The sequence below is a fragment of the Lepisma saccharinum genome, chromosome 11 (assembly GCF_977018435.1).
Source record: "Lepisma saccharinum chromosome 11, izLepSacc3.1, whole genome shotgun sequence".
Lineage (NCBI taxonomy): Eukaryota > Metazoa > Arthropoda > Insecta > Zygentoma > Lepismatidae > Lepisma > Lepisma saccharinum.
Genome location: NC_139239.1, coordinates 12,910,118 through 12,937,068, shown reverse-complemented (window position 1 = coordinate 12,937,068; position 26,951 = coordinate 12,910,118). Strand labels below are relative to the sequence as shown.

Here is a 26,951-nt window from a genome sequence, read left to right as displayed (position 1 = left end):
AAAGAAATTTTGAAAATGCGAGTAAAAATGTGTTTTTTTCCTTTTTTTTGCATGAAATTTCTTCATTGAACAGTCAAAATCGGTCCTATATATATTTTTTTAATTTTTTTATATTTCATAGTTATTCACTTCAATATTTATATCTTATTTCATGAACAAACAAACAAAAATAATTTAAAATTTCGATGTATTATTACAAAGGGAATTAAATTTTTATTAAAAACAAAAAATGAAAATCCAGGGAAAACGATAGGTGATACAGCATTTCTACTTTCAGATTTGGATTCAGCGGGGTCGAATTATAAATAATCACCTATTTTCGTTCAAAGGAGCAAAAAAAAGTTTGAATTTGTTCATCAGTGTTATCAGCCCAGCAGTATTGACACGGGAAAGCTCACCTTGAACTTTTTACTTCCTTCGGAAACCTGTTGAGACCACGAAAATGGAACACGTTTAGTAGCAGCTGCAATTATGGTCTCAAGTGGAAATACTTAACTGCAGTTTTTGTTACCAGAACAGTTGAGTGTACTTGGTTTACGACTAGAGCTCCGAAGGAATACATATAAGGTAAATTGGACTTCTATCAAATATTCCCGTTGTCTGCTTGCTTGCGGAACTGTTCCTTTTTTTTTTTTAATTTTTGCACACGTGATCGACGTATGTTATCCCTCCTTTCAGTTTTAAGACTTGTTCCGTTGTTGTAATAACGAGTACTGTGAATTTGAGTGACTGCACGATTATTACTCCTAATTATCGTCGCAACAAAAACTTATAAAAATGCCTTTTAGTGTGAAGTGTTCGTTTTGAGCACGCTGCCGGTACCAAACGACGGTAGTAGTAAAAAAGGGCTTACTTAATTGCAACCACATCTCTTTCGTTTTGGTTGAGCTCGTGTTAAGTGACAGAGGAACCATTTGGACAGTTAATAGTGTTGTTGAAGAGCTACTGGGAGTTTATCCTGAATTGCTTTAACTACGTCCCCCCTTTTTTGGTAAACCGTACAACACTCCCCGCATTTTCCGATTTCAATCCAGTACCACCACATAACCAACACGGTAGCATCAACGGCCATGCAAAAAAAATTGTATTACAAAAAAAAAGAGAGAAAGGAAAATAATTGTAGTCTATTACTGATAAGACAGGTTACCATTCTTAATGCTGTTGATATTTTTGTATATTTATAATGCACTTGTTACGATCGTAATTACTCCTTGTGAGACTGAATTGTTAACCAGAGTCCTGATGGACCTTTTTATAATAGTTATTGAGAACAGAAATTAAACAGATTGTTAAAAGGAAGTTGAATTGTACTTGTTTGATTAGAAGTTTTTACCCCAGTTATCTGTGAACAATCTTTTGCTCTGATTAATTAGATTATCGCATAATAAGTCAGGATATGTCTTGCTCCTGGTAACCTCCTTTCTTGTTTTTCCTTTAACAGGACTAATCTTAGAAACGCCGCATTTAACTTTATTAGCGACGTGTGGGAAAGGTGTAAGTCACTAAATTGATACGCAACTGTTGTGTTGCGGAGTGTTATCAAATTACTTACGTTAGAGTGTTTTTGGTTTTTTTTATTTTTTTTTTATTTTTTTGATACAAGCATTAATATTCTCATTTCTTGCAGCATTATTGGCAAAATAAAGTGAACGGAATCATTTGATATCGATCGTTCCATTGGATTCCAAAGTATACTGGAACCTGACGTGACCTTTCTGTGACTTGCCTTGTGTTTGAGAATATAGGCCGATCAGAAACGTCGCGTCAGATTGTGTTTGTGACCCTTGTATGGGCGTAGGCGTTGACAATTGTAATCTACCGCGCGCTTCCAGTATAGTTTTACCATCAATTCGCGCTTGTCAGCGCCCTCCCCAACACAAACGTTACAAAGTTTTGGAAGCAGAGCAGGTTAATTTTTTTCCACCTACATTATATTACCATTGACGTACCTGGAAACCCCCCCTTTTTCCCCCCTCTTTTGGAAGGAGTGATTGTGATTGACCCGTGTGGGTCCACGATTCCTGAAAATGACTTTTGATGTGCAACCGCCCTACGGACAATCACCACTACCACCCCCTTCCCCTTCCGTTTTGGATTTTCTTCAAGGGGTAATCCTCCCTCAAAATATATCACCGATAAGGGAGACTATACGTTTTCAGACGGTATCCATTCTTTTCAAAGACATGTTACCCGCTACGGGTGGGGATCCTTTATCTTTTTTTAAATTTTTGTGTCTCATCCATAAGATTGTTGCCTTGGAACTATTGGATATCGAATCCATTTTATTAATGGCGTTACCATTTACCTTAAATCCTCTCCGTGATATTTGGATGGAGGGCTTACGCCAGAAGTTACCATGGCATTTGTTTCTATCAATGGTCTGCCGCAAACTCATACCTCCTTCCGAATTACAAATGTTTCGACTATCTATCCTCCACCGTGTTCAGAAACCATCGGAAACTCTTTATTCTTTTCTTCGCGATGCTTACGATGCTAGCCAGGTGTTGGCCGTTGAATGGCCTGAACAACATTTACTTGAGGGTGTGAACTTCCCCGCACGGGCGTTAATTTTAAATTTTCCTCGCCCTCAGACTATTCGAGAATTTTTTGCCTTGGCTCAACAAATAATCCAGCCGGACTTGACCCTGGTGGTGGACCCTGATACCCAACAGTTGCTCCGAAAAGCTCACGTGACCCACCTTAAACCATATACCATTTGCAATTTAGACCCTCCGGTGTCACCTGTGGACTTGGGATCTACCCAGGTTGGGCATACTTTACAGAATCCAAACGCTAACACCTAGACTCTTTTTCTCTAACCTTTTTTGGCTCAAAATTTTTTGATTTGAAAATTGTTATATTATAGAGATATGAAGGTGCCTAGGATATAAGTGTAATTGTTATATTCCTGTTATTTTTTTTACTTAAAACAGGCATATTATTGGTATATCAATATGTAAGTGTTTTTTTTTACTCAATATGTAAGTTCATTGTGATATAATCTATGTTTTTTCTTATTGTTTTTTGTATGTGGTGCGGGTATATATATACCTATCTTTATTGAACAATAACATATTTGTGATGCATGCGGCCTTGTAATGATGCTACTTTCCTTCTCTTCCTTCCTTTTGTAGTTCATAGTCTTCACTTTTCTATCTCTCTTTCTAATTTCCTACTTTCTTATTCTTTTGTTGATTCCTTTCCTTTTTTTGTTTCATATTTCTCGAGACTACTGCGCTCCTGTTACGCCATAGGAAGACTTTACATCATCATTGCCTTTTGGACCATGGTATTGAGCATGTCATTAAACGCCTGCGACAAATTGGATCTACTGTGCATCACTACGCATATACCCCCCCCCCCCCCTTCTGCTTCGCATTCGTCAGATTGCACGTTTATGGTGCGGCATAAGTTGACTATATATCGCTTATATGTTTGGCATCGTACCACGTTTTGTGTGTTGTGCGCATATGATGACTTTTGTGTTTATAATTGCTCTCCTTAGATGTTGGAGCGGGGTGGCCAACATGGAGTTGTGTGTCATTTGGTATGCATGTTTGTCTTGAACCTTTTAGGTTCTAAATTTTTTATTTGATTGCAAGTAAGAATGCATATATGTATGGTGTGATGTTATACCTTGCTCATCTTTCCTTACAAGGGATATATATACTATATATATCATTAGTATTAGTTTACTCATTTCATGTGCTTGATTTTTTGCCTTGTGATGGTATGGTGGACATATGCTTTGGGATAATTCTTTGCATACAATTTTCATGAACTGCCCTTGTATTTTTTGTCGGTATTTTTTCTGCGTATCTTATCTGTTGTTTAATCTGTCAAGTTTGGGGTGCAATTCTGAGCGATTTTTGTGTATCTGATTTTTTCATGAGATTTTTTTTTGAGTATTTATCTTTCTTGGAGTACCGTACACTAATCATACTCCTTGTATTTTGGTATTCTTCATATAATTGTTCTATTTAAATTTTTTTTTTGGGTTGTTAAATTACATGTTTAAGGTTTTTGGTTGTCAAGCCTATTGATGCTACTTAGCCGTTTAGGCCCTTTTCCCTAATTTTTGTTTTGTGAGGTGGGTTCTCTTTTCCCCAAGACCCGGGAATTTGTAATATTCACGTACTCGACATCTCATCCGTGAATATTACACGTACCATTGAGTACGATTATAGAGTTCATTTGTTAAATAAACTCTTCAACCCAATAGACGGTAGATCCTCGTCGTCTGCCTCGTGTCTCCGTCTATTGGCTATAACAAAAAACTACTCTCCCCTTTTCTCCCCCTCCCCCCTTTTTTTCTTCCCCGACGATTCCGATCGGGAACACAGCAGTTCGCATTCAGACTCCACGTAGTGCATTATCAGCCCAGCAGTATTGACACGGGAAAGCTCACCTTGAACTTTTTACTTCCTTCGGAAACCTGTTGAGACCACGAAAATGGAACACGTTTAGTAGCAGCTGCAATTATGGTCTCAAGTGGAAATACTTAACTGCAGTTTTTGTTACCAGAACAGTTGAGTGTACTTGGTTTACGACTAGAGCTCCGAAGGAATACATATAAGGTAAATTGGACTTCTATCAAATATTCCCGTTGTCTGCTTGCTTGCGGAACTGTTCCTTTTTTTTTTAATTTTTGCACACGTGATCGACGTATGTTATCCCTCCTTTCAGTTTTAAGACTTGTTCCGTTGTTGTAATAACGAGTACTGTGAATTTGAGTGACTGCACGATTATTACTCCTAATTATCGTCGCAACAAAAACTTATAAAAATGCCTTTTAGTGTGAAGTGTTCGTTTTGAGCACGCTGCCGGTACCAAACGACGGTAGTAGTAAAAAAGGGCTTACTTAATTGCAACCACATCTCTTTCGTTTTGGTTGAGCTCGTGTTAAGTGACAGAGGAACCATTTGGACAGTTAATAGTGTTGTTGAAGAGCTACTGGGAGTTTATCCTGAATTGCTTTAACTACGTCCCCCCTTTTTTGGTAAACCGTACAACACTCCCCGCATTTTCCGATTTCAATCCAGTACCACCACATAACCAACACGGTAGCATCAACGGCCATGCAAAAAAAATTGTATTACAAAAAAAAAGAGAGAAAGGAAAATAATTGTAGTCTATTACTGATAAGACAGGTTACCATTCTTAATGCTGTTGATATTTTTGTATATTTATAATGCACTTGTTACGATCGTAATTACTCCTTGTGAGACTGAATTGTTAACCAGAGTCCTGATGGACCTTTTTATAATAGTTATTGAGAACAGAAATTAAACAGATTGTTAAAAGGAAGTTGAATTGTACTTGTTTGATTAGAAGTTTTTACCCCAGTTATCTGTGAACAATCTTTTGCTCTGATTAATTAGATTATCGCATAATAAGTCAGGATATGTCTTGCTCCTGGTAACCTCCTTTCTTGTTTTTCCTTTAACAGGACTAATCTTAGAAACGCCGCATTTAACTTTATTAGCGACGTGTGGGAAAGGTGTAAGTCACTAAATTGATACGCAACTGTTGTGTTGCGGAGTGTTATCAAATTACTTACGTTAGAGTGTTTTTGGTTTTTTTTATTTTTTTTTATTTTTTTGATACAAGCATTAATATTCTCATTTCTTGCAGCATTATTGGCAAAATAAAGTGAACGGAATCATTTGATATCGATCGTTCCATTGGATTCCAAAGTATACTGGAACCTGACGTGACCTTTCTGTGACTTGCCTTGTGTTTGAGAATATAGGCCGATCAGAAACGTCGCGTCAGATTGTGTTTGTGACCCTTGTATGGGCGTAGGCGTTGACAATTGTAATCTACCGCGCGCTTCCAGTATAGTTTTACCATCAATTCGCGCTTGTCAGCGCCCTCCCCAACACAAACGTTACAAAGTTTTGGAAGCAGAGCAGGTTAAATTTTTTCCACCTACATTATATTACCATTGACGTACCTGGAAACCCCCCCTTTTTCCCCCCTCTTTTGGAAGGAGTGATTGTGATTGACCCGTGTGGGTCCACGATTCCTGAAAATGACTTTTGATGTGCAACCGCCCTACGGACAATCACCACTACCACCCCCTTCCCCTTCCGTTTTGGATTTTCTTCAAGGGGTAATCCTCCCTCAAAATATATCACCGATAAGGGAGACTATACGTTTTCAGACGGTATCCATTCTTTTCAAAGACATGTTACCCGCTACGGGTGGGGATCCTTTATCTTTATTTAAATTTTTGTGTCTCATCCATAAGATTGTTGCCTTGGAACTATTGGATATCGAATCCATTTTATTAATGGCGTTACCATTTACCTTAAATCCTCTCCGTGATATTTGGATGGAGGGCTTACGCCAGAAGTTACCATGGCATTTGTTTCTATCAATGGTCTGCCGCAAACTCATACCTCCTTCCGAATTACAAATGTTTCGACTATCTATCCTCCACCGTGTTCAGAAACCATCGGAAACTCTTTATTCTTTTCTTCGCGATGCTTACGATGCTAGCCAGGTGTTGGCCGTTGAATGGCCTGAACAACATTTACTTGAGGGTGTGAACTTCCCCGCACGGGCGTTAATTTTAAATTTTCCTCGCCCTCAGACTATTCGAGAATTTTTTGCCTTGGCTCAACAAATAATCCAGCCGGACTTGACCCTGGTGGTGGACCCTGATACCCAACAGTTGCTCCGAAAAGCTCACGTGACCCACCTTAAACCATATACCATTTGCAATTTAGACCCTCCGGTGTCACCTGTGGACTTGGGATCTACCCAGGTTGGGCATACTTTACAGAATCCAAACGCTAACACCTAGACTCTTTTTCTCTAACCTTTTTTGGCTCAAAATTTTTTGATTTGAAAATTGTTATATTATAGAGATATGAAGGTGCCTAGGATATAAGTGTAATTGTTATATTCCTGTTATTTTTTTTACTTAAAACAGGCATATTATTGGTATATCAATATGTAAGTGTTTTTTTTTACTCAATATGTAAGTTCATTGTGATATAATCTATGTTTTTTCTTATTGTTTTTTGTATGTGGTGCGGGTATATATATACCTATCTTTATTGAACAATAACATATTTGTGATGCATGCGGCCTTGTAATGATGCTACTTTCCTTCTCTTCCTTCCTTTTGTAGTTCATAGTCTTCACTTTTCTATCTCTCTTTCTAATTTCCTACTTTCTTATTCTTTTGTTGATTCCTTTCCTTTTTTTGTTTCATATTTCTCGAGACTACTGCGCTCCTGTTACGCCATAGGAAGACTTTACATCATCATTGCCTTTTGGACCATGGTATTGAGCATGTCATTAAACGCCTGCGACAAATTGGATCTACTGTGCATCACTACGCATATACCCCCCCCCCCCCCTTCTGCTTCGCATTCGTCAGATTGCACGTTTATGGTGCGGCATAAGTTGACTATATATCGCTTATATGTTTGGCATCGTACCACGTTTTGTGTGTTGTGCGCATATGATGACTTTTGTGTTTATAATTGCTCTCCTTAGATGTTGGAGCGGGGTGGCCAACATGGAGTTGTGTGTCATTTGGTATGCATGTTTGTCTTGAACCTTTTAGGTTCTAAATTTTTTATTTGATTGCAAGTAAGAATGCATATATGTATGGTGTGATGTTATACCTTGCTCATCTTTCCTTACAAGGGATATATATACTATATATATCATTAGTATTAGTTTACTCATTTCATGTGCTTGATTTTTTGCCTTGTGATGGTATGGTGGACATATGCTTTGGGATAATTCTTTGCATACAATTTTCATGAACTGCCCTTGTATTTTTTGTCGGTATTTTTTCTGCGTATCTTATATGTTGTTTAATCTGTCAAGTTTGGGGTGCAATTCTGAGCGATTTTTGTGTATCTGATTTTTTCATGAGATTTTTTTTTGAGTATTTATCTTTCTTGGAGTACCGTACACTAATCATACTCCTTGTATTTTGGTATTCTTCATATAATTGTTCTATTTAAATTTTTTTTTTTGGGTTGTTAAATTACATGTTTAAGGTTTTTGGTTGTCAAGCCTATTGATGCTACTTAGCCGTTTAGGCCCTTTTCCCTAATTTTTGTTTTGTGAGGTGGGTTCTCTTTTCCCCAAGACCCGGGAATTTGTAATATTCACGTACTCGACATCTCATCCGTGAATATTACACGTACCATTGAGTACGATTATAGAGTTCATTTGTTAAATAAACTCTTCAACCCAATAGACGGTAGTTCCTCGTCGTCTGCCTCGTGTCTCCGTCTATTGGCTATAACAAAAAACTACTCTCCCCTTTTCTCCCCCTCCACCCTTTTTTTTCTTCCCCGACGATTCCGATCGGGAACACAGCAGTTCGCATTCAGACTCCACGTAGTGCATTATCAGCCCAGCAGTATTGACACGGGAAAGCTCACCTTGAACTTTTTACTTCCTTCGGAAACCTGTTGAGACCACGAAAATGGAACACGTTTAGTAGCAGCTGCAATTATGGTCTCAAGTGGAAATACTTAACTGCAGTTTTTGTTACCAGAACAGTTGAGTGTACTTGGTTTACGACTAGAGCTCCGAAGGAATACATATAAGGTAAATTGGACTTCTATCAAATATTCCCGTTGTCTGCTTGCTTGCGGAACTGTTCCTTTTTTTTTTTTTAATTTTTGCACACGTGATCGACGTATGTTATCCCTCCTTTCAGTTTTAAGACTTGTTCCGTTGTTGTAATAACGAGTACTGTGAATTTGAGTGACTGCACGATTATTACTCCTAATTATCGTCGCAACAAAAACTTATAAAAATGCCTTTTAGTGTGAAGTGTTCGTTTTGAGCACGCTGCCGGTACCAAACGACGGTAGTAGTAAAAAAAGGGCTTACTTAATTGCAACCACATCTCTTTCGTTTTGGTTGAGCTCGTGTTAAGTGACAGAGGAACCATTTGGACAGTTAATAGTGTTGTTGAAGAGCTACTGGGAGTTTATCCTGAATTGCTTTAACTACGTCCCCCCTTTTTTGGTAAACCGTACAACACTCCCCGCATTTTCCGATTTCAATCCAGTACCACCACATAACCAACACGGTAGCATCAACGGCCATGCAAAAAAAATTGTATTACAAAAAAAAAGAGAGAAAGGAAAATAATTGTAGTCTATTACTGATAAGACAGGTTACCATTCTTAATGCTGTTGATATTTTTGTATATTTATAATGCACTTGTTACGATCGTAATTACTCCTTGTGAGACTGAATTGTTAACCAGAGTCCTGATGGACCTTTTTATAATAGTTATTGAGAACAGAAATTAAACAGATTGTTAAAAGGAAGTTGAATTGTACTTGTTTGATTAGAAGTTTTTACCCCAGTTATCTGTGAACAATCTTTTGCTCTGATTAATTAGATTATCGCATAATAAGTCAGGATATGTCTTGCTCCTGGTAACCTCCTTTCTTGTTTTTCCTTTAACAGGACTAATCTTAGAAACGCCGCATTTAACTTTATTAGCGACGTGTGGGAAAGGTGTAAGTCACTAAATTGATACGCAACTGTTGTGTTGCGGAGTGTTATCAAATTACTTACGTTAGAGTGTTTTTGGTTTTTTTTATTTTTTTTTATTTTTTTGATACAAGCATTAATATTCTCATTTCTTGCAGCATTATTGGCAAAATAAAGTGAACGGAATCATTTGATATCGATCGTTCCATTGGATTCCAAAGTATACTGGAACCTGACGTGACCTTTCTGTGACTTGCCTTGTGTTTGAGAATATAGGCCGATCAGAAACGTCGCGTCAGATTGTGTTTGTGACCCTTGTATGGGCGTAGGCGTTGACAATTGTAATCTACCGCGCGCTTCCAGTATAGTTTTACCATCAATTCGCGCTTGTCAGCGCCCTCCCCAACACAAACGTTACAAAGTTTTGGAAGCAGAGCAGGTTAAATTTTTTCCACCTACATTATATTACCATTGACGTACCTGGAAACCCCCCCTTTTTCCCCCCTCTTTTGGAAGGAGTGATTGTGATTGACCCGTGTGGGTCCACGATTCCTGAAAATGACTTTTGATGTGCAACCGCCCTACGGACAATCACCACTACCACCCCCTTCCCCTTCCGTTTTGGATTTTCTTCAAGGGGTAATCCTCCCTCAAAATATATCACCGATAAGGGAGACTATACGTTTTCAGACGGTATCCATTCTTTTCAAAGACATGTTACCCGCTACGGGTGGGGATCCTTTATCTTTATTTAAATTTTTGTGTCTCATCCATAAGATTGTTGCCTTGGAACTATTGGATATCGAATCCATTTTATTAATGGCGTTACCATTTACCTTAAATCCTCTCCGTGATATTTGGATGGAGGGCTTACGCCAGAAGTTACCATGGCATTTGTTTCTATCAATGGTCTGCCGCAAACTCATACCTCCTTCCGAATTACAAATGTTTCGACTATCTATCCTCCACCGTGTTCAGAAACCATCGGAAACTCTTTATTCTTTTCTTCGCGATGCTTACGATGCTAGCCAGGTGTTGGCCGTTGAATGGCCTGAACAACATTTACTTGAGGGTGTGAACTTCCCCGCACGGGCGTTAATTTTAAATTTTCCTCGCCCTCAGACTATTCGAGAATTTTTTGCCTTGGCTCAACAAATAATCCAGCCGGACTTGACCCTGGTGGTGGACCCTGATACCCAACAGTTGCTCCGAAAAGCTCACGTGACCCACCTTAAACCATATACCATTTGCAATTTAGACCCTCCGGTGTCACCTGTGGACTTGGGATCTACCCAGGTTGGGCATACTTTACAGAATCCAAACGCTAACACCTAGACTCTTTTTCTCTAACCTTTTTTGGCTCAAAATTTTTTGATTTGAAAATTGTTATATTATAGAGATATGAAGGTGCCTAGGATATAAGTGTAATTGTTATATTCCTGTTATTTTTTTTACTTAAAACAGGCATATTATTGGTATATCAATATGTAAGTGTTTTTTTTTACTCAATATGTAAGTTCATTGTGATATAATCTATGTTTTTTCTTATTGTTTTTTGTATGTGGTGCGGGTATATATATATACCTATCTTTATTGAACAATAACATATTTGTGATGCATGCGGCCTTGTAATGATGCTACTTTCCTTCTCTTCCTTCCTTTTGTAGTTCATAGTCTTCACTTTTCTATCTCTCTTTCTAATTTCCTACTTTCTTATTCTTTTGTTGATTCCTTTCCTTTTTTTGTTTCATATTTCTCGAGACTACTGCGCTCCTGTTACGCCATAGGAAGACTTTACATCATCATTGCCTTTTGGACCATGGTATTGAGCATGTCATTAAACGCCTGCGACAAATTGGATCTACTGTGCATCACTACGCATATACCCCCCCCCCCCTTCTGCTTCGCATTCGTCAGATTGCACGTTTATGGTGCGGCATAAGTTGACTATATATCGCTTATATGTTTGGCATCGTACCACGTTTTGTGTGTTGTGCGCATATGATGACTTTTGTGTTTATAATTGCTCTCCTTAGATGTTGGAGCGGGGTGGCCAACATGGAGTTGTGTGTCATTTGGTATGCATGTTTGTCTTGAACCTTTTAGGTTCTAAATTTTTTATTTGATTGCAAGTAAGAATGCATATATGTATGGTGTGATGTTATACCTTGCTCATCTTTCCTTACAAGGGATATATATACTATATATATCATTAGTATTAGTTTACTCATTTCATGTGCTTGATTTTTTGCCTTGTGATGGTATGGTGGACATATGCTTTGGGATAATTCTTTGCATACAATTTTCATGAACTGCCCTTGTATTTTTTGTCGGTATTTTTTCTGCGTATCTTATATGTTGTTTAATCTGTCAAGTTTGGGGTGCAATTCTGAGCGATTTTTGTGTATCTGATTTTTTCATGAGATTTTTTTTTGAGTATTTATCTTTCTTGGAGTACCGTACACTAATCATACTCCTTGTATTTTGGTATTCTTCATATAATTGTTCTATTTAAATTTTTTTTTTGGGTTGTTAAATTACATGTTTAAGGTTTTTGGTTGTCAAGCCTATTGATGCTACTTAGCCGTTTAGGCCCTTTTCCCTAATTTTTGTTTTGTGAGGTGGGTTCTCTTTTCCCCAAGACCCGGGAATTTGTAATATTCACGTACTCGACATCTCATCCGTGAATATTACACGTACCATTGAGTACGATTATAGAGTTCATTTGTTAAATAAACTCTTCAACCCAATAGACGGTAGTTCCTCGTCGTCTGCCTCGTGTCTCCGTCTATTGGCTATAACAAAAAACTACTCTCCCCTTTTCTCCCCCTCCACCCTTTTTTTTCTTCCCCGACGATTCCGATCGGGAACACAGCAGTTCGCATTCAGACTCCACGTAGTGCATTATCAGCCCAGCAGTATTGACACGGGAAAGCTCACCTTGAACTTTTTACTTCCTTCGGAAACCTGTTGAGACCACGAAAATGGAACACGTTTAGTAGCAGCTGCAATTATGGTCTCAAGTGGAAATACTTAACTGCAGTTTTTGTTACCAGAACAGTTGAGTGTACTTGGTTTACGACTAGAGCTCCGAAGGAATACATATAAGGTAAATTGGACTTCTATCAAATATTCCCGTTGTCTGCTTGCTTGCGGAACTGTTCCTTTTTTTTTTTTTAATTTTTGCACACGTGATCGACGTATGTTATCCCTCCTTTCAGTTTTAAGACTTGTTCCGTTGTTGTAATAACGAGTACTGTGAATTTGAGTGACTGCACGATTATTACTCCTAATTATCGTCGCAACAAAAACTTATAAAAATGCCTTTTAGTGTGAAGTGTTCGTTTTGAGCACGCTGCCGGTACCAAACGACGGTAGTAGTAAAAAAAGGGCTTACTTAATTGCAACCACATCTCTTTCGTTTTGGTTGAGCTCGTGTTAAGTGACAGAGGAACCATTTGGACAGTTAATAGTGTTGTTGAAGAGCTACTGGGAGTTTATCCTGAATTGCTTTAACTACGTCCCCCCTTTTTTGGTAAACCGTACAACACTCCCCGCATTTTCCGATTTCAATCCAGTACCACCACATAACCAACACGGTAGCATCAACGGCCATGCAAAAAAAATTGTATTACAAAAAAAAAGAGAGAAAGGAAAATAATTGTAGTCTATTACTGATAAGACAGGTTACCATTCTTAATGCTGTTGATATTTTTGTATATTTATAATGCACTTGTTACGATCGTAATTACTCCTTGTGAGACTGAATTGTTAACCAGAGTCCTGATGGACCTTTTTATAATAGTTATTGAGAACAGAAATTAAACAGATTGTTAAAAGGAAGTTGAATTGTACTTGTTTGATTAGAAGTTTTTACCCCAGTTATCTGTGAACAATCTTTTGCTCTGATTAATTAGATTATCGCATAATAAGTCAGGATATGTCTTGCTCCTGGTAACCTCCTTTCTTGTTTTTCCTTTAACAGGACTAATCTTAGAAACGCCGCATTTAACTTTATTAGCGACGTGTGGGAAAGGTGTAAGTCACTAAATTGATACGCAACTGTTGTGTTGCGGAGTGTTATCAAATTACTTACGTTAGAGTGTTTTTGGTTTTTTTTATTTTTTTTTATTTTTTTGATACAAGCATTAATATTCTCATTTCTTGCAGCATTATTGGCAAAATAAAGTGAACGGAATCATTTGATATCGATCGTTCCATTGGATTCCAAAGTATACTGGAACCTGACGTGACCTTTCTGTGACTTGCCTTGTGTTTGAGAATATAGGCCGATCAGAAACGTCGCGTCAGATTGTGTTTGTGACCCTTGTATGGGCGTAGGCGTTGACAATTGTAATCTACCGCGCGCTTCCAGTATAGTTTTACCATCAATTCGCGCTTGTCAGCGCCCTCCCCACACACAAGCGTTACATGTTTCCAAAACAATGAATAACAATTTTTTATTGTAAGCGTTTGAACGTAAATTTCCTTCTGATGTCTCTTAAGATGGATTTACATTGAGTAAAACTGAGTTCAATATCGCAAGAAGTAATGGGTCATACGGGATAGCCTATGTAGTTATTGCATGAATATGGAGTATATGTTGAGATATGTCCTGAAATATGGAAATAATATGCCAAAGTAACTAAAATATGTAAAATATGAGCCAAAACCTAATATATGTACAAATATGGAAAATAAAAACTGAATTTTTCGTGTCTACATGTCATGATACGTAAAGATAATACAAAATATAATTGGTTGCAGCTTCATACATAAATATGCATTTATATATAAATCAGATCCCTGCTCATTAGCAAAAATCGTTTTCAAATCAGACTGGGAGAATGTGTCAGAAGCGACCGTGTTCTTCCTTTCACAACAGGAAATGAAGCATCTCCATCTAAGGTCGAGCGGAGAGGAAACCGTTCTCGCTGGGAAAATCTAAACTAATTCAGTATTGGGGGAATCCAAATGATAGGCGGATCAGGCGAAAGCTTGTTTTTCTTTCGCCGCCTCGTCGAGGCAAGACTTGCTGTATAGAAGACTCGATAACGCGCTTAAAACAAACTGGATTAGGGCCCAGTTCACTGAAAATAAGCTGGGAACGAGACAGGAAATCAGGGAAACAAGGTCCCCGGGAATCGATTCTTTATCCTGTTATAGCTCCCCTACCATCTTTATAAAAGGCGTTGAGAAGCGCCGTCGCCTTTTCCTTTGGAGAAGAAACGAAGTTCGATAAAAAAAAAAGGGGGCTGCAGGAGTTGGATGTGCTGAGCGGACGAACAAGGGAAGTGTTAGCTACAATAGACCGTGACGTGACACGTGCTTCAGATCTCGTTCGAATTTTTCTCTGCGATGTTGAAAATCTCTGACGTTCGCGGCTCCTAATAGCATAAGAACAGGCCCTTTACAAAACCTATGTGGAGATTGAAAAGTTGGTATCATTGCTGTGGAGTTAGGCAACACACATAACGCACTGCAAAGATCATAGAATATCAGGATCTAAAGTGTCTAATTTGTATTGCCGGTGACTGTAGAAATGGACCAGATTTATCCCTTTCCTTCCCGTCCCATACAGGTATTTGCCTTCTTTCCCACTCCACTGCTTTAGGGCATGTCCTCCGTCACCCTCTCGCAGATGACAAAAGAACCGGCTGCTCCCTGGGTCTCAAAATAGCAAATGTAAACGTCAGGCCATTATTCCCCAAACTTCAGGAAATATGCATGGAAATTACAGAGAAACAGATTGACATTCTTGTTATAACAGAAACGTGGTTAACTTGCAATATAACTGATAATGCATTGAAAATTCCAGGTTATGACTTAATACGCTCTGATCGCCATTACAGCATGGGTGGGGGTGTCTGCATATACGCACGGGAGGGACTAAAACTGCATCCGTTGTCTTTCGAAATTGAAGGAGAGTTTGACGTTGAGTACCTTGCAGCTACGGTTGAAATAAAAAAGGAACGTCTCGGTATTTGTGCCGTATACAGGCCTAAGCGTATTCCATATACACAGTTGTCAATTTTAGAAGATATATTGACCGAAATGTATCCCTTAGTTAATGACCTTGTTATAGCTGGAGATTTCAACATTAATTTCTTACATCCAGACTGTGCTGACGTCGTTTACATTCAAAATTTGTTTAATCAATTTCAATTAACGCAAATAATCAATAAACCGACCAGAATAACCTCCACGACTAAGTCATTAATTGATCTGACGTTTGTCAGCAACATGCAAAATATAATCCAACGTGGTGTCGGTGAGCCAGTCAGCAATAGCGATCATAGAATGACCCACGTTGTACTTGCGTATACCAAACCAGAAAGCGTGAACAGAATTATATACCACAGAAAATACGGTGATATTGATTATGATAAATTCGTGAAGGATGCAAAAAAAATTAACTGGGGAAAAATATATAACACCGATAACTTGGATATGAAAGTAGAGTATTTCAATGTCAACTTACTTGATCTCTTTGACAAGCACGCGCCAGTTCGTAAAACACGAGTTCGTAACAAACGTATGCCGTGGATTACATCGAATGTGAAGCTGTTGATGAAACTAAGGGACAATGCGTTTCGTAAATTCAAGCGAATCGGAACTGAATCTGCATGGAAAGAATACAAAGAATTGAGAAATTTCACGACATCCGTTATTCGGCAAGAAAAAAAGTGTTACTTTGAGCATAACATCAATAAAACACCAAGACAACCAAAGCATTTATGGAAGCAGCTGAAATCTGTAGGCATTGGCTCAAATAAAAATGATCTCCCCTCCACGTTTGACAATGCGAACGAGATAAATGAACACTTTATTAATTCAATTGATAGTCTAAATATCGACCAACGTCTGATATCTCAAGAATGTTTAAAATTTAGTAACCAAAAGTTTAATAATATGCTTCCCGAATTTGCTTTTAAAAAAGTGGATGGCTATACTGTAAGAAAATGTTTGTACGAAATCAAGTCTACTGCTATTGGTGCAGATGGAATATCAACTACGATGCTGAAGTTATCGCTACCTTTTATTTTCCCTATTATCACACATATTATTAACTTTTCGCTCGAGAAATCCGTATTTCCCAGGAAATGGAAAGAAGCTTTGATAACACCACTCCCTAAGACGACCCGACCAACTAATGTAAACGACCTTCGACCTATTAGTGTTCTGCCTGTGTGTTCAAAACTACTAGAAAAAATAATCTATAAACAGACATTTAGCTTCATTTCCCAAAACAATATTCTTCCACCCTCACAGTCAGGATTTCGGCCGGCACACAGCACTGCTCCGGCTTTGCTGAAAGTCACAAATGACATCCTCCAGGCTATGGATAAGAAATTCCTCACTGCATTAATATTATTGGACCTGTCCAAAGCATTTGATACGGTACAACATAAATTACTGCTCAGTAAACTGAAATATTACAGTTTTTCACAATCTACCCTTAACTGGTATTTTTCATATCTAAGTAACCGAAATCAACGTGTAAAACTGTCGCCTACTTTATTATCTAATAATTTATATATTTCATCTGGTGTTCCACAAGGATCTATACTAGGTCCCTTATTGTTTACGATTTATATTGCAGACCTACCCTCAGTTGTCAAATACTGTAACGTACATTCATATGCTGATGACACTCAACTAACCAAATCATTCAATCCAACAGAAATTGCCATAAGTATTGAATACATAAGTAATGATTTGGGTGCGATAAAAACATGGTGTGATGCAAATGGCCTTAAAATTAATGCTAATAAGTCATGTTATACATTTATTGGAACTCGAAATGCTATTGGTTCGGTCGAGCACACTAATACAACAATTACAATAAATGATGATGTCATACCTAGAGCTCAAGTAGTTAAAAGTCTTGGACTGATATTTGACACTCGTCTATCATGGAGTGAGCATATTAGCCGCCAAATCAATAAATCATTTGGAACACTTAGATTCTTGTTTAAATTTAAAAAACTATTCTCTTCAGAAATCAAGCAGCGATTAGTTGAAACACTTATATATCCATTTCTCGACTATTGTGACGTAGTGTACTCTGGTAGAATAAATAAACTTTACAAGCAAAGATTCAAAAATGCCAAAATGCGTGCATGCGGTTCATATTTTGCATCCCGAGACGTGAACATATTTTACCTTCCATAAATAATAAGAATATCCTCAATATGTACCGTAGGCGGCTACTGCATACATATTGCCTTATACATAAAATTATTACATCTGGCAAGCCGTCGTATCTGGCAGACATGTTGATCCCTCGCACCAGTATTCACAGCCACCATACAAGAAATAATTTCAAATTTAACCTTCCACTCTGCAACACACAGGCATATCAGTCGTCGTTTTCATATTTTGCTGCAAAAATATGGAGTGCCCTACCTAAGACCATGTCGAGCATATCTAAAATAGAATCTTTCCGAAATGAAGTAAAGAATTTTCTTTTGGCAGAGCAGAGATTGTGTTCAAATACTATGATGTAACTTGTATGTTTATATTATGTATTTTGTCTACATGTTTTTATTTTTATTTATTTTTCATTCATTTTATTTTATTTATATGTAGTTGTCTTTTCACAATTTTTGTATCATTTTATTCATACATTTATTACAATTATTTTATCAACAGATTTTGTAACTAAATCATAGAGTTTATTGCACACTGTATTAATACTGTAATAACATAAGAAATGTAAATTTAAATGTAATAGATGACACGGGTTAGGTGGCAGAACAGCCTCAGGCTGAACCTCGCCCACGTAAATAAAGAATTTGAATTTGAATTTGAATTTGAATTTATGGGACTGCCTATGTCGCATGACGTGTGCTATGACGTAGCGTCATGCAAGATTACAGTTTTCTGATTACCCGCAGGTCCAATAATGTTCTTCAGTGCATGTTATGATTGCTACATGTTCTTTAGTGTCAGAAGTAATTCTATGTAGGCTATCCCGGGGGGGTGCCCAGCCTTTTTCGTTCGGTTTAGAAGCATGAAGTTCCACGTGAAAACAAGCAGCGCATGTGGATGGCTTGAGCTGAGTCATTCGGTTTTGCGACAATTTTTTTTTTTTTTTAATATGGTGCAATCCGCCTGGATTATTTTCAACCACCCAGTCCCGGCTTTGTCCTCAAGGCCCCCCACCCGCAAATTCAACATTTCTTTAAATATTTTACATTTATCGTTTTCTTCTTCCTCTTCTTCTAAACAATAATGAACAATTGCCATTTTTATTATTTCTGATTATAGCCTGATCTATTCTGAACAAAACGAGGTATGATTCTTAAAAAAATATTACCAGCAGTGCATAATTTCAAATTTCGAGCGAAAACACGCTGGAAACGAAGGCTTTTACAAGCGAAGTCGGCTTGGGAAGCTAAGGGTTAGTCTGGTTCAGTTCCTGCTAAGAAATGGTCTGTCGTCTATAAACCATTGTTGCCAAAAGTATATATTTCGTGCGAACATTGCGACTGGCCGTCCTGCTGCAGGAGTCCTTCGAAATAGCAATGTCTATTTGCTACTCAAGCCGTTAGAGGGCAAATTGTCTTCCTCTCACCATCTGAAATTCCTGCTCCCTGTGTGTTGGTTGCCTTCCCCTCCCCTTTGCTGTGAATATTCCACAAAAGTGTTCAAATTCCCCTTCCAAAGGGAACGGCAAGCTCTGGCTGGGAGAGTGCAAAATCACTTGCTGTCCCCAGCTCTCTTTTCTTATTGGGTGGAAGTACACGCGTGATGGCTGCCAAAGTCTTCCAGCACCGAGTGGCGGGAGCGGTACCAGCTTAAACTTTCTGCTGTATAGGCTGCTACAAGCGCGATGCATAAAGTTAAACCGCCAAACAAGTGATGCGCATAACCTTGACTTTTGAATCATTGGGAAAATTATATGAAAGCTAACATATCCAACCTTAGAAATGAGTACAGCCTTATTCAGAGTGCCATGTCAATGCACAATTCTCAAACGAAATGTGCCACGTTCTTGATTCCAAGCTATATTTAGCAGTATTCTCTACATCGTGTCATTCCAGTGAATGTTGGGGATCAAAACCTGCCACTCCCACAATAAATCAATGGGTGATGCAACTTATTCAACATTCATCCTCATAATGATGAGAGCACTTGTCATTAAAATAACAAAACTAAATGCTTGGCTGCAAAAGGCTAATCTGAAATAAAATCTCTTAACAACTAGAAAAGACAATGGTCACTCATTCGGTTTTATGAACCCTCAAACCTGAATCATGCATGTTGGTTGGATAAATACCTGTCTATCTGAAGAATGATAATCATAAATTTAAAAGACGTAGAATACAATGAATCTAAACTCTCTTTGGACTTCGTTGCTTGATGACCAGCGACACTCTGACCTCTCCTCTCAAGTCCTCTCTCTCTCAAATCCAAATCAAAAGTCCGTCCTCTACCAGCCTGTCTACCCTCTAACAACCCAAGCCATGGAGCTCTTCCTCCATGCCGAATCGTGAGTTTTCTACCTGTTTATTGCAAACAGCTGACCACCTATTTTCCTGATCAAACTCCTGTTTCCTCAACACATCAGGAAGTTTTGCTTAACGCTTAACTGTGCAATATTGAAATACCACAGAGGGTAGACGACTGGTGTAAACAAGTGAATGCGCTGGTCAATATGAAGCTTCCAGAGAAGGTGTAAATAAAATACAATCTTATGGATTAATACGACATTAAGTTACTTGTGCCCGTACCAATTCTATAAATGCCACGTGATGAAGTCGTTTAGGGCGTCTGACAGTCACGTGAGAGAGCCGGGCTCGGTTCCCGACATGTGTAATCTCATCAGGATTTTCCCCCGGACAATATTCAAATACAGTATGCGCCAAAATATACAGTACTGAAATGAAAAGATGAACAAAAGTATAAGACATGTTACAATATAGTGACTGGTCTATATGCAACCCAAATAACAATCGTGCCTTTTGGGTTGCATAACTGTCAGGAAACCTTAGGTTAGGTTAGGTTAGGGCATGTGGAGTGGACGATTGTCATTTGGGTTGCATATAGACCAATCACCTTTTTCAAACTCGGTCAACCTTCACGACCGTTCCGTATGAGCGGAAATAATGCTCAACTATGAATACTTTTTCCTCCGTCGAGAGACCCATTTCCAACAACAACTGCACAACACAACTTCCTTTTCACTACTGCGAACACGTGCAACTGGAGCTATGCCCCGTCGACAAACGCAACCACGTGTTCGAGATGCGCGAGTTTGTATATGTACTGTATATTTTGGCGCATACCATATGTGTAAGGGATGTAAAAACGGGCGTAGCGTGGTGCTTATCACATCACCTTCACAATGTCGGAGACCTAGAATGTTCGCTGCATCCCCACAACCTCTATATGCCTTCATAGCACAGTAGTTTTACCTCGTGCTATTATAATTATTCTGGTCATCATCAGTTCCTTTAAATATTATTCATTCTCGAACCAATGCATGTATGTATGGAATAAGACATTAGTTTGGAAATTATTTTTCGTATTGAATTATTGCTAAACCATTATAATGTTTGAAATTTTATGAAAAATATATTAGAATGTTATAGTTTCACTACATTGTTAGAAATTACAGCAAAATTTACAATATCTTACTGTTAAAATTAACGGTCTTCCAGTTAACTTACAAAAACGGGACAACCATTTCTTCATGAAAGTAGGCGCATTCATGTTGTCATTAGAATGAGAAGTAAAGATGGCGCTGGTAACAGCTTGAATATTAAACACAAAACAGTTTCACACATGTTATGTAAATATACCTATATCCATAAGCATTAATACATGCAAGAAAATCTTTAAAATTTAAGTGTAAATACTTTAACATGCCTAAAGAGAGACGATAATTATAAATTTCAGTTGTGTGCACCGTGTATACATAAAAACAAAGTTGAAAATATTTTAATGAATTTCCAAGTCAAACCAAAACTTTAATTCAGTCCGTTCCCCTTGTCGTTGATAGCATACCCAGAAAGGCATACCCTTAAAATTTATCTGTCGGTTCCCTTTATTTGAAGACCAGAAAGGATTAGGCCTTACAGTAATTAGAACGTCGGCTGCTTTAACCGGCTTACACTTTCAACTTTCTTCTGTCAATTTAATTATCCATAATGCAAAAACCCCCATCTTCTCTCACAGGCTCTTCCGTGTTTGCAAGCGTAAAGCAATTTGCCGCTAATTAACGTTCTTTTTTCTTCCTCCCCTTCTTATAAATATTTGACGATAATAATTACCTTCCAGCGTGCGATGTATGATCCCTCGATGAACTGTTTTATCAATTAGGAGAATCTTGACTACTCTGCTTGTTTTTACGTCGCTCTTTCACATCTCCGGGTTAATAGCAGCGATGAGAATTAATGGTGATTTGACGAAATAGAGGCGGGAACCCGCACTAGTCTTTGGAAAGTTATCAATCAAATAAAATAAAAACCAAGGTTTACACAGGATTCGAACTCAGTATCCTTGGTAAACCATTCCACCTGCTAGTGAAGAGTAGCTAATTGTAACTCAGGTACTTTTTGTGTGAAGAGTTGATATGAACCTCACGGCTCATATCCATGTGCCGTTCATTATTCGGGATTATTTCATATTAGTTGGTTCTTATTATTTGATTATTAATATTTCGTATTTGTAATCTTTTATATTTCATAATTTTTGTAAATAGAAAGATTATTACTAGGCTTTTAATCCACTAATATTTCCTTTATTGTAACAATAAGTGTAAACGCGGCCTAATGTAATAAACCATATGTTAATTTTCTGACCGAATCTTTAATATTGGATATACAAATCTGTGTTCTTTCACGGCAGAAAATGTGTATGATTTAGATTGATATAGATTTCGTTTAGCAACAATGGGAAGATCGAATCTGTTCTTTTAAGTTTAATGTATTCAATAAAGTTGAAGCTGCAACGGGCAATAATTCGAGTTTAGTCTTTATTAACAGAGATGAATCGTTCCCCTTATACAATTTTATTTGGTTTTGCTGCAACGTCCAAATTAGTTAAACTTTGATATTGAGATTGTGAATATAGACATTGATGAGTATTTAGTTTTTGGTAATGTCGCGAGTCGCGCTGTGCAAATTACGTAATGCTTAACAAGTGAGCATCGATTGGAAAGGTATATAGGTAGATGCGGAGCTTAGTTTGCACGCATTCCATCAGCGTCGGCTCTACGATATAAACATCTAATGACACTTGGGAATAAAGATACCTGTATTTCGCCAAGCACATTTATACTTCGAAATTTATAATGTTATGGGACGACAGGTTAGGATCGGCCGAAATCCTTTGAGGTTAATGACGCCTGCCTATTGGACGTATTTGTCACTGTTGACCCATATGTTCTCATTCTTACGGATAAATGATAGAATTTCAGATATTCGAACTTTATTTTTGCCTTCTTCAAAATTTATTCAACGCCGATTTATTTGGGCCAGGAAGCAAGTCTAGACATGTATTGCTATGTCTCTCGTTTTTCAATGGAAAATGTCATCATTGGCGTGTATCTTGATTCAAGCTCTGCCTCTCTTACGTCTTACATAAAGCTAAGGTCAATCCTCATGTGTGAATAAGCGCGCGTAACGGCCATAGTCAGTCTCGCAGGCAGGTAAGACGAGCAGAGCCGCGCTCGCTGTGAAAGAGGTTGAGTTCACAGCAGCGTTGAGACGTTCGTCGCGTCCAGTTAAGCAGCTGCAGTGCGACCGATCAGCGGTTGTGCGTATTTCTTCGCCTGTTCCTCATTGTCTACACGTTGGTAACGTGATAGTCCGTAGTATATTTGGGTATACAAACTGACGAAGTGAGTAAGACAAGTCGCCTTGGCAATTGGCAGTGCCATTGTGGATTGTCGTCGTGACAGAGCAACTAATTCTACCTCTGGTATTTGGGGGGGGGGGGGTGAAGAGTAACTGATTATAATTAAGTTATTTTTGGGGTGAAGAGGATATAACTCAGTTATTTTTTGGGTGAACAGGAGCTAATCGTAACTCAGTTACTTTTTTGGTGAAGAGTAACGAAATGTAGCCCCAAAACTTCACGAGTGCAGAGTAACTAATTGTATCTCAGTTATTTTTATGGTGGAGAGTAACTAATAGCTACTTTTTGGGTAAAGAGTAACTAATTTTGATCCAGTTACTTTTTGGGTGGAGAATAAATAGTTGTAACTCAGTTATATGTTGGATGAAGAGTAAGTAATTGTTACTCAATTACTTTTTGTGTGAAGAATAACTAATTGCAAGTCAGGAACTTTTGGGGTGAATAGTAACTGATTGTAGCTTGGGTACTTTTTTGGTACTTAACCCATTTATATTTTGAGTAAAGAGAAAGTACTTGTTACTCAATTACTTTTTGGATGAAGAGCAAATAATTGTATCTCCTGTACTTTTTGAGTAAAGAGAAATTGATACTCAATTACTTTTTGGTGTAGAGTAACTAATTGTAACTCAGGTACTTTTGAGTGAAGAGTAACTATGGGTGAAAAGTAAGTATTTGCTACTGAATTACTTTTGTGTAAAGAGTAACTAGTTAAAACTCCTGTACATTTTGGTTGCAGAGTAACGAATTGTAACTCAGTTCCTTTTAAAAGTAACTTTCCAAATACTGTGTGATACACGTTTATAATGCAAGTGAACGAAGTCGAATCGTAATTAGAAACATATGCAATTTCCAAGTTTCCCTCAATCATGATAGATGCACAGTGCTACTTCTAGCTTTGTTATGTCTCGCAGTCCGTCTATCTCCTTGGTTACATTGGCGAGAACTTTAACGACGAAACCTGAAGGGCTGGTTGTAGTTCCCGAGCGACCGTTCCGTTGTCTTTCTCCCGAAACTCGGTTTTCCGGTCGTTAGGAAGCATCCCCGGCGACGGTTTCATCCGCAACTTCCTGTGATAATTACCGCGGGCGACAAACTGCAGTTTCCGCCTTCCGGGGGGATCACTTGCGATTTTGCATTGGCAATTTCTCTCCAACTAACTCACAGAGATTCAAAATTCAATTACGTGAAAGCTCTCCAGGCGACATTTTGAGCTTCTGCTCTGCTTTGTCCATAGCTGGGACAGAAAAAAACTTTCCGGTAGGTTCACCCATAATCGGTCCTGTTCTTAACAGCATTATGTAGGGCCACTGGGCACTATGTAAACTTAAGGTTACGCCGACATCTAGACGAATAGGGGCGAGTGTAACAATTTACGACACCAGGGTACCTAGATTTGAGTTCTTAATGGGGACTAAAGCGCCTTGTAGGTGCGTTTCACTTACGTCACAAACTGTTGCATTGTGGGTTCGAGCAGCCATGATTTAGGCCAGTTATTGTAAGCTTACGGAATTCAAGCGGGCTGGCGGAAGATACTAACATACATTCGTGATTTAAAACAAATGTGCAATTGCTGGGGATGTGACGAACGCTACGTGGTGGATGTTTCCTTGGAAACGATAAATAAAATTGACCGCAAACATGGCGGCTGTGCGCATTCTGACGTCACATGAAACCCACCTATACACCAAAAACAAGGAAGGATGGGAGGGGGGGTGAAAGAGGTGATTCTTTCCGAAGGCACTCAAATGTTATCCACCCTTGCACGTAGTACATCTTGAACTGCATTTTGCAGACTAGCGAAGCTCTGGCGTGTTTGGGGCTCTTGTGCTATCTCTATATGTTTGTGATTGTCACTATATCCATCTCATTACCATTCACCCCTTCGTAATTAGCCAAACTTAGCACAAAATACATCTAAAATAAATCGAACCAATCAAAACCAAGAACAGGGACATTAAAGAACGTGGTCCCATTCCACATGGCCTTTTCTTCCAATCCCGGATTAGGTCTCCTCGATGGCGCAGTGGTAGCGTCGTCGTCTTGTAATCAAGGAGTCCCAGGTTCGATACCCGGTGGAGGCACACAGTGGCTCGGATCCCACTTTAAACTGTAGGTCCAGTCCCGATTAGAATTACTGTGCATAAAGTGGACGTGGACTTAAAACACCAACTCAAAACAAACCAATCAATTCAATCCCGGATGGATATCGTCAAAAAACAATATCGCTTTGTAGTAGCTAGACGTCATAAGTAAGCAATGTGAAACAAGATCACAAGATCATTGAAAATGCAATGTTTACAGTTTTGATTGAGTAGAGGAGCTATTCTATTAAGATAAACAAGGCAGGAACTCTTCCATTCTGCAGCTTCAATACACGGTCTTTCTTTATCCCACATACACCGTTTTTAGAAAATACATTCCAACGAATCATGTTCATCATAAGAGACCACTACAACAACACTTGTTTTTTTGAAAATACAGGGCGTTCCATAAATAACACTATCTCGTGTTGAGCAATGCAAGAAAAGAATATCCTATTATTATTACCATCATTGCACACCCATCTAAACTAAACAAACCGAACTATCTATTTTGTGGTGTGGAATGCATTGTCTATACGAAGTACAAGGACTCATGGTACATCTTGGATGGAACGCATCATTATTTCCGAAAATTTCCTTAAATGGCATTGTATTAGAAAATTACAGAGAAAGAGAGATTAGTACTTACCATCAGTCCCATTTCTTCCTGGAATTCCAGGAATACCGTCCCGTCCGGGAATTCCATCAGTTGCTGGAAGACCATCCATACCATTTCTTCCCGGTATGCCGTCCAGACCAGGCTCACCAGGTATACCGTCTCTACCATCCAAGCCTGGTGCACCTGTACAAATATAAAATGCACTGTCATTATTGTGAAATTTATGGGGAAACAGCTTCCACTCTTACAGATATTCTGAATTTCTGAATTGCAACTAGCACGTGGAGGTCACATATTTGTTATCTGATATCGTTAACTGTACACCTCCGAATTAATTACTTCATGGAGCCCAATAAAGTGAGAAACACTTACCGAACAACTAGAAATAAGTTTTATTATCAACCATAGAGCTTACTTACATTTGACACCCTAAGATTTCCTGTTCCTTTCATCATAGCTAACAGGGATTCAGATATTGTCTGCTGTAATATTAGGCACAATAATTCCATTTCCCTCATTTAAGACGATTTAATATAGTACATAAATCTGAGTGGATACATAATATTCGAATTAAGGGCATGCTATACCATTTCCACGGGAGTCTTCCCAAGCCCTTCCGTCCATGGCAGTGTGCCAACTTAGCTTTCTTGGAGCCAGATCTGGCTCTTTCGTGCACTCTAGCCGGACCTTGCGGCTAGCACATCGCGCTGCGACGCCAAGGGTCTCGGGTTCAAATCGCGCTCGGGCTTGGTTGTTTGCGAATGTCCATTCATCAATTTCATCACTCATCACCATCTTCACAAATTATTCAAGAGGCACAAAACGAGAAGTAAAATAAACTAAATCAATCAATCAATCTTTCGTGCACTCGTTCGACTGTGAACTGGGACGCC

The 26,951-nt window shown here is 38.5% G+C and overlaps 1 protein-coding gene across 1 annotated transcript in view; it reads right to left on the bottom strand.

The window, feature by feature from the left end:
- The window catches only part of LOC145995376 (uncharacterized), a 532,139-nt gene that overhangs the window by 144,780 nt on the left and 360,408 nt on the right, over nt 1-26,951 (bottom strand). The window contains exon 3 of the mRNA XM_083131981.1: nt 26,089-26,241. Coding sequence (XP_082988107.1) covers nt 26,089-26,241 — 153 coding nt within the window. The remainder of the gene's footprint in view (nt 1-26,088; nt 26,242-26,951) is intronic.